The sequence below is a fragment of the Oreochromis niloticus genome, linkage group LG20 (assembly GCF_001858045.2).
Source record: "Oreochromis niloticus isolate F11D_XX linkage group LG20, O_niloticus_UMD_NMBU, whole genome shotgun sequence".
NCBI classification, from domain to species: Eukaryota; Metazoa; Chordata; class Actinopteri; order Cichliformes; family Cichlidae; genus Oreochromis; species Oreochromis niloticus.
This window is the reverse complement of record NC_031984.2, coordinates 30,564,011-30,579,932: the sequence shown is the minus strand read 5'-3', so window position 1 is coordinate 30,579,932 and position 15,922 is coordinate 30,564,011. Positions and strand designations below refer to the sequence as shown.

Sequence of the window (15,922 nt, the reverse complement as noted above, 5' to 3'; positions counted from 1 at the left end):
ACCAATGTGGGAAGAGAATGAAGCCTTATGATTACCCTCTGTGAGAGGTTTCACTGCAAACAGGTATCTGCTGATGCTGACATTCTATGCCTCTCATTTATCTCTCAGAAGACCAAACAAATGTCAGCTGGACTGATCAAAGCGGAAATAGAAAAATCCTCTGTGTTTCAGGTGTCATGTGATTGAAGAAAGAGCAGTGCTGAAATCATCTCTGATGAAGAGGACACTGATCAAATTATAGCTACTCAAAGCTAGTAGGAGTGACACTGAGGAGCAGTCTTAAAGTGATTAAAGGAAAGCTGTAAACATCCTTTTTACATAGAAAGTTTTCTTTGTTTTTTGGACTATATTTTTTAAATTTAACATTTTACACAGTCCTTATGTAACAATATTACCTGGAAAACTAATCCATTTATATATAAAGTCAGTATTTTGGGTGTAAATATTTTTTTGAGTGAGGACAGAACATGAAGACTGATCCCTTTCAGTCGATTTGATACAGTTTAGTATCTCATCATAAAGATAGTAAAGATGCGTGTAAAAGCATCATTTATTATGCTCCATATATCGGGAATGCTTTAACAAAACTTTAAGTATACTTCATGAATAACTTTACTTATCAGCCAGTTTTATAAGAATGTTAACAGCTATCAAACCATTAAATTTTCCCTGTTATATTTATTGATTTGTCTTAGTGTCAGTGCCTGCAATTTTACATTTCTTTTACCTATTAACAAACAAACAAATCCCTATGACATCACCGTGTGTTATACGGGAATCCTTCTTCATCATGCATGAATTTTTTTTATTAAATGATGGTATGCTAATCAATTTAACACCAGAATACATACGGAAAACATCACGTGGGCAGGTGTATAATGTTAAGAATATTTGCTGTAGAAAAAGTCAATAACTGTCGACACCCTCTTTTAGTCAAGGTTTCCTGCAAAACGTTTGGTGGTTAAAACTAGAAATTGAAATAAAATCAAAACCTATGATGCTGAAAAACTTTGGAAGGAGGCAGATGTTTGTCAGCCTGCAGCAACACAGAATGATGTGATTGTGAATGACCCCACTCAGTCACTTATAGTAAAAATTGTACCAACTTGATACAGTTTTCTTGTACTGCTGTTTGATTTTTTGTTGTTGTATTTAGTCACATGGAACCACTGAAAATGAGGATTTTCCTTCTGTTGGTTTTCCAGTGTTTTAAATAAATAAAATGATTCGAGTCATACGGCAACCCAACGAAGTTTCATAATTCATGGTGGAATTTACTGAAATTCAATTTACTTCCAGGCGGTCTGAGAGAAAACTGTGACTCACTCCTGTCGATCAAATCGGCATCCTACGTGATTCATAATCTGCTGATACTATATGAGAACTATGATTTCACTGCTGTCATATGACGTACACAGAGCCAAACAGGAGTTCCCTCTTTAGTTTGTATTTGTCGCTTAACAGATTCACCAGCGTGACAACAACAGCAACTCACAATACCATGGCAACATTGCCACATAGCACTTCAGTCCCTATGTGCTTTGCAACTTGGTAGAGTTCTTGAGCTGGCATCGATTTGGCATTTCAAAGATGGTGATGGGACCGCTGTGTTTTATTTCTGCATGTTTCCATGACAGTTATGAGGCCAAGAGGCACTGGCGGGAAAAAAGAAGGCTACAGAAGATGGAGGAGAGAGGGTATGGTAGAGAGGGTTGAATCGGTAATGCCAAGACTCATGACTCATTGTGGCGAGGCACTGAGGGAGGAAATGAATGAGGGAGGAGAAGAACGCAGGGCGGGTATTGGTGGATAGACTTTTGACACAACATCCTGTCCTGTAGCTTGGTAAAAACTGGAAGTTACTGTACTCGCGTTTACACAAGCTCTCTCAGGTAGCAGCTGTGAATTGTGGGAACATGTTTAGAGAGAACAACAATGCATCACAACTGTTTAGCTGAGAAGCATGCACATCATTTAAACAGATGTTAATGTGTAAGAGCATGCATGAATAAACTGTCAAGCACTTGTATTCATTGTTTTTAAAAGCCTCAGGCTTAGTGGCGTTAACCTGACATACCTCTTGGTGGATGGTAACAAAAGCCTGCTGGTTTGTGCAGTTAACCTGGTTTGCAGATGAAAGTACACAGACCTGTGATGTGTGTTATGCTAAGGCACACACTGGGGATTGCATACAGGTTCCCTGTAGCTGCAGAGGATCTTGAGCCCTGATGAAAATATTAGAACTCTTTCACTCTTGTTTAAAACAAGGTTGGATTTTCAAAAATGGAATTGTCCTGTCTATTCGTTTTATTCATAAACCACCAATAAGCACCTAGGTGCTTTATTTTGTAAGGTAAAGAGGCTACAATGTTAGAGGGAAAACCCAAACAATCAGTCATTTACCACAACCAGTTTTGGGGTTAGGGGACAAGGACAAACCATAAATAAATACAAAGACCCATCAAAGTGACTTATCTATTAACCTACACTTTGTTGTTGTTTTTTTTGTTTTGTTTTTTTATAAATCACAGTAAGAGCATGAAAGCAATTTTTGCTGGACTCTGATGGTGATGTCTGCAGCAATAGTGATTCAACAGGCCAGCTTCCCACTATTAATAATACAGAAACTAAGTTTTGCTGTATTGCTCACGATATCGTCATAAAAATGTTACTATATTCAAGGTATGCTTTTAAACAATGTATAGTTTTACAAACTTGATTCAAAGTGGGCCAGCTGAGTGAAATGTAAGACTACAGACAGCAGTCGATTACCTTAGCTTAACAAAAGGCCAGGCTAGCCTGTTAGCATATAAGCTAGGTAATTGTTTGCTGGTAATCTTTGATTTCTGTACAAATTAAAATAAATATTAAAAAAGAAAACATTTCTTATTGAAACTAATAAGAGACCCTTTATAAATGGTTATGCACTGGCCTGTTAGTTAATATTTTACTAATGATTTATAGGTCATGTATCAGAGTAAGGAAAACTTTCAGTTGTATAAGGAATGCAAGCTAAGCTATCACTAACTGGCTGCTGACTGTTGCCGGCTAGCTTGAGGCGTGGGATTAGTGTAAATCTTTGCTGCTAACTCAAAGTAAGAAAATAAAAAGGTCTAACTCCTACAAGGCTGAATTAGAGATGCCCAAGTTTTGAACTGCATGCACAACAACTTGTAGTCCAACCTGTAATTTGAATATGTTATAATGCAAATTTACAGTGTCCTGCTAAACTGTGTTTTGGACAGACATCAGAAAGATGTGTACACAGACTTGGTGGAGCTGAATGATCTGTGATGATGTGTTATTTGTGTTGAAGTCACAGAAAGGAGGGTGAAGGAATTCCTTGCAGAATAGACACTGAGCAATTACCAAAATCATCGCAGTGCATCCCAGTCTACATTCCATATTCATTGTTTGTTCCATTAAGATGACACCTCCCTTCTTACACATACCAGTTCACAAATGCCTTATCAATGAATTATAACACATCACTTTTTGTTGTACAGATGTAACTCACGTACATGTGCGAGAACTGCTGAGCTGCTTATCAACCACCAACTCAGCAACCAGCCCCCCCCCAAACTAATGCTGCAGTTTTTGTCATACAAAGCTTCAACTAGAATACAATTATTATTACTAGAAAGGATTTCATTTGTAGTGTGCTTGAATACTTTTACTAGGAAAGAGACAGACTGAGGAGAGAAATATCTCCACATTCCTCAAAAAGAAAAGTTTTTTCTTACAACCCAGAGAAGCCTGTAGAAAGGGCAGGTAATGGTTTTGAATGACTGGACAGTGTGTCATAGAAGTGTAGAGTTACAGCCCAGCCCTCCCTGTCATAGACCTGCAGCCAATGGCATCTAAAGCCTGAAGTCACTGAAGTCCCCTCCCACTGGGGAAGGCTTTAAAACTCTTCAGTAGATTCTCGTCTTTCTATCCACTCTGGTCTCTCCCCACTGCTGGCCTGCCTGACTGCCTGCCTTATTTACCGAGCCACTTGGTCTGACCTACCCAGACTCTTTTCATCCAAAAGAAAAACTACTTCACAATGTCTTACAGGACGACCGCGATGAGTTACAAGAGCTCTTCTGCTCCAAGGAACTTCAGCAGCAATTCCTATGGTGGACCAAGCATCACTGCCAGCAAGAGGTACTCCGTCAGGAGTTCCTATGGTGCTCCTAGTCAGTTGGTGGGTGGTGGCATCACCAGGTCCTCTGCCTACAGCGTGAGCTCAGGCATGGGTGGCTCAGGGGGAATGGGTTTTGGCTTCGGTGGTGGTTTGGGTGGCCAGACCCCCATCACTGCTGTGACTGTGAACAAGAGCCTTCTGGCCCCCCTGAACCTGGAGATTGACCCCAACATCCAACTTGTCCGCACCCAGGAGAAGGAGCAGATCAAGAGCCTCAACAACCGCTTTGCTTCCTTCATTGACAAGGTAAGAGTTGTAGTAGTGGTCAGATGAGTGTGGCTCAAAGTTTCGGGCTGTTTTATTCTTCTCAGGCAAGAGCTACTTTAGTTGCACTGAAAGCTGAAAGCTTGGGCAAAATGTGCTAAAAAGAAAGAATGCTGTATTCTATGTAATTCAGAGCTGTTCTGTTAACACTGTTATGCAACATTTGAGAGTGAGACCCATATGTTCGCCACATGTCCTGTAATGCTGATTTCCTCACTTTTGCTGCATGGGGAAATTTGATTTATTCCTCTCTTTGCTTCCCTCCCACAAACGCTACAAAAGGCAACTCGGGGTTAGGCTCTCATATCTTTTGGCTCTGGCTGCCCTTTTATAGTGATGAAAAACAGACGTGTAGAATGAGAAACAAAGACAAAGAGAGAGAGAGAAGAGAGAAGAGAGAGAAAAAAGTTCAGGGTGTGTCAGGGCAGAGCTCAGGGCTTGTGATACGAGTTACCTTGGGAATGGTCCCTCCCTTTGCTTGGGGTGTGGCTCTCCCTGCTGGCCCCCACCCCTGCCAAATACACGCATACAGTCAGTACTGAGTGCTATTGTTACCTTTGTGACAATGGCGTCTTTCAGAGTGACACACTGTATAAAGAATGCCCACCGGGTGTATCAGCAGATGAAGTTTTTATCTTTCTAATCAGCAGTGAGATCCATGAAAGTTTGTGTGACACTCAGTAGAGTATTTGTCCTCTGAGCTCTCAGGAGTGGGTTAATATTTAAAAAGGCCAGTTGGTTTCATGTTCTTGCCAGTGCCAGCTGACTGGCTGCATATCGACTCTGTTACTCCCAGAGCAATGATTAAGGAAGCTAGAGTGCATTTTGCATGCTCTGACACCAAGCAAACGAACTTCCGCCCACATGTCTTTTATCTCATGTGCTGTATTTGGAGTCATTTCTGTTATCTGATTTCACTCCAGCTCTAATGAAGACAACAGGAGGCTGTTAGGCCTCAGCTTTAGAGCGCACTGTCTCATGGTCCAAGGTCCAATGAGTCACACATCTGCTTTCACTGTTTCTCTTTTTACTGTTCAGACGTATGCAAACCACACAGCTCTTCACTTTGCCCGGTCTAGCTCCCTCTCGCTTCATGTTCTCTCCCTTCATCACATCCATATTACGTGGTTAAATATGGACCTTTCTTCGTCTGCCTGCCGACAAAACTCAGCTTCACCCCCTTTTTTTTATTTGTCACACAAAAACAGGAAGACATGCGGGAGAATGGTCAGCTAAAGCTGTTCCTCCATCACTGCTTTTTTCCAACCCCCTACCTCCTGTCAGGATGCGAGCATGTCATGCGTACCTTCCTTTGGAAAAACAGAACAGCCAGTCTGGCAACAGAGCAGCTTGCAAAACACCAAAGATAGACAAGAACAACAAAGACAATAGGTGGCAAATGGCGAGGTTGATGGTAACTGAATCCTTAGATAAAGCTATTCTATTGCATCAGGGTCCCATTGACCGCACACTCATACTTTACAAGGAAGTTTCATAATAACTCACATGTCTAACAACAAGCAAAAATGTAAGTGACTGACTTGTTGAAAGCCTGTTTCATTTACTGCTTGCTTATATTCATCCATATATGATTGTACACAGTCAGATCCATAACCCTGTCTTTTCTGCCTCTTTCTGTGAACCTCAGGTCCGCTTCCTGGAGCAGCAGAACAAAATGCTGGAGACCAAGTGGAGCCTGCTGCAGGGACAGACCACCACCCGCTCCAACATCGACGCCATGTTCGAGGCTTACATCGCCAACCTTCGCAGACAGCTGGACGGGCTGGGCAACGACAAGATGAAGCTGGAAGCTGACCTGCACAACATGCAGGGCCTGGTGGAGGACTTCAAGAACAAGTGAGTGTGGAGGGAGTGGGTCAGTGAGGGCAAAGAATGAGCCGCTTCAGTCCTGCAGGGCTGATAGGTATGTTTTATGTAGGATTCATCTGTTTCCATTTAACTAATATGGAAAAGAAGCTTTACATCTGAGTGAGCTGTACAGACTACTCCCTACATCTGTCCGTTGTTTTGCGTCACACTTACTCGAGGGAATTACAACACTCAGGAAGCATGTTCCAAACACACATTACATTACGTATGAGTGGAGGTAAAGCTCATTGCTAGTGAGTTGGCTGTCAGCAGACCTGTCTATAGCATTACACAAGGGGGAAACAAGCTTGATTGTGCCCATGCTGGCGTGCACATCTCCATCAGTGGACAGCAGTGCTGCATGTGCTCATTAGTTGTCTGCAGACAAATGGGGCACATCAGCTGAGGGGCTCCCGAGGGAGAAATATCAGCAACACCTCTTGGCCCAGAGTCAACAAACACTGTGTGAGGCAAATGTCCCAAAGGAGTTCACCAATCAGTGATGGTCTTCTTGCACCACCTAGTGTTACTTTAGTTTAAAAACACTGAAATATATTGAGTTATTTCTGGATTTTCAAAATGGCCTCATAAATACTATTGTCTTTTTCCTTTCAGGTATGAAGATGAGATCAACAAGCGCACAGAGTGTGAGAATGACTTTGTCCTGATCAAGAAGGTGAGCACTGCTTTTTTTCTTACAGCATCGTAACATCTGCTGGGCCAGGGGTTGGGGTAGACTGTTGTTTGAGCCACAGCAGAAATTCAGAAACTAGGACATGTTACATTTCAAATGAAGTCTCCTATAGTCTTTCTGTTAAAAGATTAACCGTTTGGTGTTCTATAAAAAAAGACTGCAACCCTAGGTGGGTTGGAGTCGATGTTAAGAAGGTACAACTTTTCTTAAATTAGCCTCCTGTTCTAACAAAAGTTTTGCTTTTCTTTTTTTTCTTCCAGGATGTCGATGAGGCCTACATGAATAAGGTTGAGCTGGAGGCTAAGCTGGAGAGTTTGACAGATGAGATTAACTTCCTCAGGTCGATCTATGAGGAGGTACGGCACAAAATCAGCGTGACTGCATTGTTTGTTCCCTGCTTCCCTTTTGGCTTCAAAACCTCCAACCACTAAACCACTTGCTGCTTTCATCAGCATTTATCTTCCCTGTCATGGCATTCTTATGATGTTTGTGGTATCCCTTTGGAATATGTTTTGCCTTTGCAGCAATCTTGATTTTTTCATCTGTTTAGCATCTTTTCTTTGAGTGTGTAAGTTTTATGTGTTTCATCACGGGGTTTACATGACTAATCTTTCACCTCTTCTTCTCTTTGCCTTTTGACTAGGAACTGCGTGAGCTCCAGAGTCAGATCAAGGACACGTCAGTCATTGTGGAGATGGACAACAGCCGCAACCTGGACATGGATGCCATCGTGGCAGAGGTTAAGGCACAGTATGAGGACATTGCCAACCGTACCCGTGCTGAGGCAGAGACATGGTATAAGACCAAGGTAACGCATGGTTCCTTTGACGTTTATCAGGTCGTTCTCATGAGAGACTTTCTGGATTTTAATATCTTGCTTTATCAATGTTCATTTAGTATGAGGAGATGCAGACATCCGCCAACAGATACGGAGATGACTTGAGGGCTACAAAGACAGAGATCGCAGACCTTAACCGCATGATCCAGAGACTACAGTCAGAGATTGACGCCGTCAAGGGACAGGTATTTTCAGCCACCACAGTTAGCCTAGTCATTTACTCCCAGTTGATTGGACAAAGTCTTATTTTTTTATCAATCATCTGTTAGCGTGCCAACCTGGAGGCCCAGATTGCTGAGGCAGAGGAGCGTGGCGAGCTGGCTGTGAAGGACGCCAAAGCCCGCATCAAGGACCTGGAAGATGCCCTGCAGAGAGCCAAACAGGACATGGCCCGCCAGATCAGAGAATACCAGGACCTAATGAATGTCAAGCTGGCTCTGGACATTGAGATCGCCACCTACAGAAAACTCCTGGAGGGAGAAGAGGACAGATTGGCGAACGGCATCAAGGCTATCAACATCTCCCAGCAGAGCAGTAAGTTCCCTTCAGTGACATCCTGCAGCAGTTGTAGGTTGGATTCTCTTGTAGTTTTCAGGTTTAACAGAGTTGAACCAGTTTAACCTATTAATTGAACATTTTTAAGTTAAAGTATTGTCTCTCAACAGCAAGCTACAGTGGATTCCCCATGGACAGCATGAAGAGCAGCTACTCGAGCACCTACTCCAGCGGTTTTGGCAGCGGATACGGTAGTGGATACGGTAGTGGATACGGTGGCGGATACAGCAGCAGTGGCTTCAGCAGCAGCAGCGGCAGTGCCGGTGGATACAGCACCCAGACTAAGAAGAATGTTGTGATCAAGATGATTGAGACCAAGGATGGCAAAGTGGTGTCTGAGTCCTCCGAAGTCATTGAGGATTGAGCGGTCTAGTCTAGAGGTGTAGCTGCCTGTCTGCTATGATCTTCTCTGCCTCTATGGTAGTTATATAGTCACAGTTCACCCCCACCCCAAACAAGTCTGAAACAAAAAGCTTGCCAGCCACTCTTCAGAGCCTTAACATGTTCTTAACCAAGCAATAAATGATTGTAACACTACCAAAGATTTGAAAGGGACCAAAGGATTTTGTTTTGTATGTCTGTTTTCTGACAGTTTGTACTAAAAATAGTTGTTTGTTTAAAAAAGTCAGATAAAACCTGGGCCTACTTCAGCTAGGAATAAAATACAGATGTGTCATGCTCCCTTGAAATCTATGCAACTGCTGTTCCATGCTTAAAGTGCCTTTGCGGTGCATCAAATAGACAGTGGTGTTGTCAGAGGAATGTGAATGTACTGACACAGTGCTCCAGTGTTCATGGTCAGATAATGTCGTAAAATTGCCTGCTACAGTAGGTAGTGCATGTGTCTCCTGTGCGTGCCCTGTAACTGAAACTGTTTGACCCCTTAGGAGGCTGCCCACACCAACCTGTTGTCCTGAGGTGCTGTTTTTGCTACCAATCCAAATAAAAAGTGTTTACTGAAGTTAAAAAATATGTTTGTTTGGTTTTTAAATAAATAGTGGTCCAAAATGAAAAATAGAAGGAATAGTAGCGATAGTAGAGTCTAAACAGTCTCCCTTGTTTCACTGCCCAACAAGTCACAGTAGATTGTTTCTCCATGAGCCAGTGGGTCATCTTTCCCTCTCTTAAACATAAACTGGGACAATAAAAAAAAAACTGTAACTGCACACCTATGGAGCTTTACTGTCATACTGTAACATAGAGTATGGATCATCCTGTCTTTATATGGTCACAATGGCTTAGAAAATACTAAAAGTAATTTTTGATAATGGTAAGGATAAAACAAAAACACAGTATGCATACACATATATGCATAATTACTGACTGGAGCTAATATAACACTGCAGATTTATAAACACTTTTGTTACTAAACAGAATACAATATTGACTAAAAAGATTAACACGCAACTTTTACTGCATATAAAAGTTGTCCTATGTTGAAGATGTAAAAGCTACAAACTCTCAACATTAGCTAGTTATTCTAGTAGTTATGAAGTTTGCATTCACTCCTCAATACCATTAATTTGATCCCAACATATTACCATAAGAAAATAGATATCATATACAAAGTTACTGATTAGATATTCTTTTTATATTCATGCCTAATCTATCTTTTCATTTTGATTATCTGATCTTATAACAAATCCTTTAATTACTCTTTGACTCTTTTTAAGATATAACACTGTTATGTTTATAAATGCATACCATTTTTGTAAATCTATATATTTACGATTTTCAATTATTTGCACATGTACAAAGTGAATATGTAAACATATAGTATTATTTACATACATATAAAGCCTGTTATGTAAACAGGATATCCTTTGGGGTAATTTAAAAGAAGGATTTGTATAGCTTTTTTATTGAACTTTTAAATAGTATATAATAATGAAGGAAGAAACATAAATAGTACACACTGTTTAAATGTAAAAAGTAAGTAGAGATACACTGTAGTTTACCCAGAATCTTAATCATATCACTAAGAATAATCTAAATGTAACTATTTTCTTTCTAGCTTCAGTAATTCAGATACTGTAACAAATCTCTTACAAAGTAGCCAGTTTGACATGGAGTAACAGGTAAATAATAACTGCACTAACTATGGCTCTATACCAGGGGTCGGCAACCCGCGGCTCCGGAGCCGCATGCGGCTCTTTAGTCTTTATTTTGCGGCTCCGGGTGGTTTGGGAAAATAAATTAGAAGTATTTAGCTGAAGTGTATTTTATTTGTGTTTAGTTCTTTTTTTAACTTCTAGTTCTAAATTGGAAGATTATTGTGATTTTGAAATATAAAAATAAAATTATATCTTATTATTTTTTCATCGCTCAAAATAAGCGTCACACTCGCTGAAGCCGGTGTACCCGCCGAAACGCCGTGCATTTATCGAGACTTTCGACCCCAGGTAGGCCAATTATGGATCTTCAGATCCACATTATATCGGCAGCTGTTCTCCACCGTGAACTATGTTAAAAACAAACACCGCTCATGCCTCACAGATGACAGCTTACAGTCCTGCGTAAAGATGAAAGCCCCGATTTGCAGACGCTGTGCGCAGAGGTTCGGGACCATAAATCTTATTGCAAACATATCACGGAAGACCCGACGATGTTTGCATGAACACGCTTTTCAGCATCTCTTTATTGACCACTTTTCACACACGGTTGCTGTACGCATACAGCCGGCTGTAGCGTCTCAGCTCACAGCCCGACAACACAACAGCAGAGAGAGCACAGGCTTTAAGGCGGCGAGGCGTGATTGCAGGTGCCGCTCAGGTGCGTCCCACTCGCATGCAGCGGCACTGCAGACCACGCCCCGCCACACACATTAACCAGGTAAAATACATATTTAGGCAGAATTTTGCAAATATCTATTTTTCATTTTTCAGCAGCATAGTGCTTTTTTCCAATTACTTTTTAAAAGTCAGGTCAAGGCTCCAAAAGCCCGAAGGCGATATAAGGGTGGCGGCTGACAACAGTTGTTGTTTGCTACATGGATCATTTTAGTTCAGCTGGGTGTCTTTCCTTTTGTTATATTTCTTTAAGAGTTCAAAATGTGTTGATTACATAAATAAAATGTAATTTTCTCTGTACCACTTCATGGATTTTATAAGCAACACACCTTAGTTGGTCTGTGGATTCTTTTAAAAAGCAGTTAAAAACTTTTCTGTTCAAACAAGCCTTTTGTTGATCTACGTATTTTATATTCTTTACATTATTTACATTTGATCTTTTACATTGTGTATAATGTCTATTGATTGTATTGTTTATTTTAATATTTGTGTACAGCACTTTGTGACTGCCTGTCTGTGAAAAGTGCTTAATAAATAAACTTTACTTACTTACTTTAGTTGTTCACACAAAGCATAAAGGTAAAAAAAACAAACAATATATACAGTGTTGTCTTCATTTTAGATTTCAAAAAGTATTTGCGGCTCCCAGTGTTTTCTTTTCCGTGGAAACCGGGTCCAAGTGGCTCTTTGGTTGTTAAAGGTTGCTGACCCCTGCTCTATACAGTACCTTCATTAATGTTATTAGTAATACCTCAGTCCATCTACTGCTTCATTTTAAATGGCTGTTGTAGTGACCTCCCCAACAGTGTACAGACACAGTTTTTCTTAGCATTAAATAATTCCACTTTTGATTATTCTGACATACATTAGCCCATAAAAAGTCTATTAATGGACAAGAAACAGGGTGTTTCAAAGCATTATACTGTGTTGCAGATTAAGGATTTGCTTTAAGGATGTGGAACCGTTCAGTTTCCCCCAAAATATTAACTGTATATGGAAGAATATATTTACTTTTTACAGTTTTTCACAAGGAATGTTTATTGGCTACTTTGTGGCATTGGAACATGACTGTATTGCAGTAATAATATTGCACAGTCATTTTCTAGATTTTGGACCTGGATATGTTAGTAAGTCAGAAGAGAATGCCCAGACTGCAAGTCCAAGGGTTGTATGCACCACCATCAATAGACTCATAACTCCCACTCAGTCTGGTTTCTCTGCCATGTCGTCTGCTCAATGTGAAAAATGTCTTAATATTTTGGCTACATGGTATTAGGTCACATGATTTAAGGCTGGATTCTATCGACCTGTCCAAGTATCTCACCCTACTCTGTTGTCTGAGTTTTCTCTGGTTTCAATGACAGTTCCATGATAATTTCTTAATTATCATGGAACTGTCATCTCCCTTGGCTTCTCTCTGTTCTCTGTAATGTGGTTGCATACCAGATTAAAATAGCCAGCATCATTCGTATGCTTAAAAACCCTCCCTAGATCCCATTGCCTTAGGCACAGCTTAAGAAAGCTGTCTCATTCGCTACTTGGACTGGTCAAAAGTAGAAGACCGAATATCTTTGATAAATTCCAATCTGTCTACTGAAGAAACAACAGGATTACTGAAAACTACCCATGATATTCTTAAATGCTCAAATAAAGTGAATATTTGACTTTAGTACTGCTTCACTAAGGGACTATGTGGAGTCCCTCAGGCTCGAAACTTGGTCCAATCCTGCTTTCTATATATGCACCAGTCAGGAATAACATTATGGCCACCTGCCTAATATTGTGTTGGCCCCCCTTATGTTTCCAAACAGCCCTGAACCAACAAGGCATGGACTCCAATAGATCCATGAAGTATGTGGCACCAAGCTAAGAAACACTTAGTTTATCCTAATCCTGCTGAAAGAGGCCACAGCCACCAGGGAACACTGTTTCCATGAAAGGATGTACATGGTCTGTACATGGGACTGTACTGTATAGTATACAGTACTGTGCAAAAGTTTTTTGCAGGTGAGAAAAAATCCCGTAAACGACGAATGCTTTCGAAAATGGAAATTATCAATACAGTGAATGAACAAAAGAGAAATCTAAATCAAATCAATATTTGGTGTGACCACCCTTTGCCTTCAAAACAGCATCAAGATGTATTTTTTTGTGGACAGTGGCAGCAGAGTTCAAGGGGTTTCTAGATACTGTAGTTAGAACTGTCTGGGCTCCCACCACATATTCACACATTCCTGCAAAGACAGCCACGTTACTGGTATTTGATGAGGAGTCAGTGTAAAAGTAGGAGCAATATCTGTACACCAGCGGTCTTTCATGCCTCCAATAGAGTACTAGAGCCTTAAATACTTGACATCAAGGTCCATTGAAGCTACTCTAGTGACACCTGGTGGCCCATCATCTTTTTTTTTCCGTCTATGGTTATATCGATATCCTATGTGTTATATTGTAACAGACAACAAAAGGAAAATGACTAATTGCACCTCGTACATGTGACCTCTCATCCAGTTTTCTGGATAAGAAAATGTAGGGGTGCATATAGATGTGTTATTGCCCTACACTCTGACGTAATCCAGGCTATTAGATTGGAATCACCATTCTACACTTTACACTTCTTTTGTATTGTTATGGCAATGTGGATATTTATATTTCTTTTTCAATCTTTTGTTGATCTTCTTTTATTTACTAAGTGCTTAAAATCCTGCAATTTGATTTATACACACGTCACAGTTAACTACAGAATTTTTACTGCCATTTGACTTCTATACGGTGACACTGAGAGGTCAAACACACTGCAATTTAAGAATACACCTGCAAACAGAAAAATGCTGCAAAAGCACGCAAAACACAAACAGTTCCTCACACACACACACACACATGCACACACACACACACACACACACACACACACACACACACACACACACACACACACACACGCAAATGAGAGCAACTCAAAAAACAAGACAATAACACGACCAGCTGCAGAAGTGACAAGGTAACAATAAAAGGCTAATAGCAAACATGTATCTACAGCGTTACAGTTTATGAATCATGTGATTAAAACACACATTATTCAACTTCAGTTGTGTTTTGTGTGACTTTGTAGCATTTTTCCATTTCCTCATGTTTTCTTAAATTGCAGTTTATGTGACCTCTCAGGACCACCATACTTAATTTTTATGTATTTATTTGCATGTGATTGCATAAGGCACAAATGTGCATAAACTAAAGAAAACATCAAATATCTCTAAACGATCTGTGATGGACCTTAAGGAGTTTACTTCCACAGTCAATCAGCTGAATTCTGCAATCTCCCACAGAGAGTTACCTGATCAATTATGTTCCAAAAATGTGTTATAGCGTACCTTAGAGGAACCTTAGAGGAACCTTAGAGGAAAAACTCAAATATCTACAGGTATGTATTCACCAATGCCTCTACTAAATGTGAGATTGTTAAGTGGGATATGAGAGAGAGCGCTCCGAGAGCAAGACTGGAACCAGACCTGACATATAGAACCACGGCTGAGTGGGAGTGACCGGTCTGCATTTCCTATAGAGCTTTTCTAGCCTTATGGAAGACTCAAAGTTTGGGTGTTCAGCATCAGGCCTATAAAAACACTCAAACTCCTGAGCCACAGACCTTACTCTTTTTTTCCCACAAGTTACCACCAGGGGGCAACATCTCATCACTTAGCCTGCAGGTCACTGACTACTTGAAGAGCAATGAGAGTTGATGCTGGGCACACCCTGTGTATGTATATACGGTATGGGTATGTGGGTGTCTGTGTGCATATACTGCTGGTATGCTGAGCAGAACAAAGGAACTGGAATGTGGAACTAAAATGCGAAACATTACAGATCCTGCTTGTTCTGCTCTCCTGCACAGTATGTTCTCCTTAGGGTTAAGTAATATCAAAATACAGCCCGAGCAAAAGCAGCTTAGTTATGGAAACTTTCCATAGTTGTGTAAAAAATAAAGTAGATTTTTCAAATGTGCCACCAAACACGCTCATAATGCCAAATACTATACTGTGAGGTTAGCGTTAGTAAATTATAATTACATTACAAGCTTTTACACCAAATATCCACACAAGAGATGTGACATAGATGTCAGACCATGCATGTTAATTCTGCATGTCAGGCTTAAGCTGCATTTTGAGACTAGTTATCTCTCTTTTGATGTCCAGACTCAGAGAATGTCACAGGAGTGAGACACAACGGTAACAAAGTGTGTGTATGTCTGTGCGTGTGTGTGTGTGTGTGTGCGTGCGTGTGCGTGTGCGCCTGTTTGCTTACTTGGCATACTGACTCACAACACAGGTAGTCGAGCTGTCTCTCAGTGACCCTCTGCAGTCCTTCTCCGCAGCTGAAACAATGCACAAATGGAGCAGAAAAATAAGCTCAGCTCATGTCAGCAGCCCTGTAGTCTTACACATTTATTTGCACAGTGTAGTTTCAACCAAAATTATTGCACTTTAATGAAGAACATTCAGCGGGGTGGGGCAGGGATGGCAATCATCTCAGCATGTAGCGACCTGAGATGGTGTTGATTTGGCACGTCACCATATGGAGGCACTGTTTGCCTGTTAGCACGATTGCTCCGTTTTGTATGAGGATTACGTGACTTTTCCATTCTTAGCGATCATATCAAGTTTCATTAACTGTAGTGGAGAAATACAGATAAATTTAGCTCAAAGTAATTCATTATTAGATATATACTT

The 15,922-nt window shown here is 40.7% G+C and overlaps 1 protein-coding gene across 1 annotated transcript; it reads left to right on the top strand.

The window, feature by feature from the left end:
• Positions 1–3,924: 3,924 nt before the first annotated feature.
• On the top strand, positions 3,925–9,379 carry krt8 (keratin 8). Its single transcript, XM_003449140.4, has 8 exons — positions 3,925–4,435; positions 6,102–6,310; positions 6,938–6,998; positions 7,277–7,372; positions 7,660–7,824; positions 7,914–8,039; positions 8,124–8,388; positions 8,520–9,379. Exons 1-8 carry the CDS (start codon positions 4,049–4,051, stop codon positions 8,771–8,773), a joined length of 1,563 nt encoding a protein of 520 aa, XP_003449188.1. The 5' UTR covers positions 3,925–4,048; the 3' UTR covers positions 8,774–9,379.
• The last annotated feature ends 6,543 nt before the right edge of the window (positions 9,380–15,922 follow it).

Excerpts from the sequence above, each read along its gene's own strand:
- krt8 (XM_003449140.4), top strand. The coding sequence starts at position 4,049 with ATGTCTTACAGGACGACCGCGATGAGTTACAAGAGCTCTTCTGCTCCA. Across the intron at positions 6,311-6,937 it reads GTGGAGGACTTCAAGAACAA|GTATGAAGATGAGATCAACA; the intron begins GTGAGTGTGGAG and ends TTTTCCTTTCAG. Across the intron at positions 8,389-8,519 it reads CAACATCTCCCAGCAGAGCA|CAAGCTACAGTGGATTCCCC; the intron begins GTAAGTTCCCTT and ends GTCTCTCAACAG.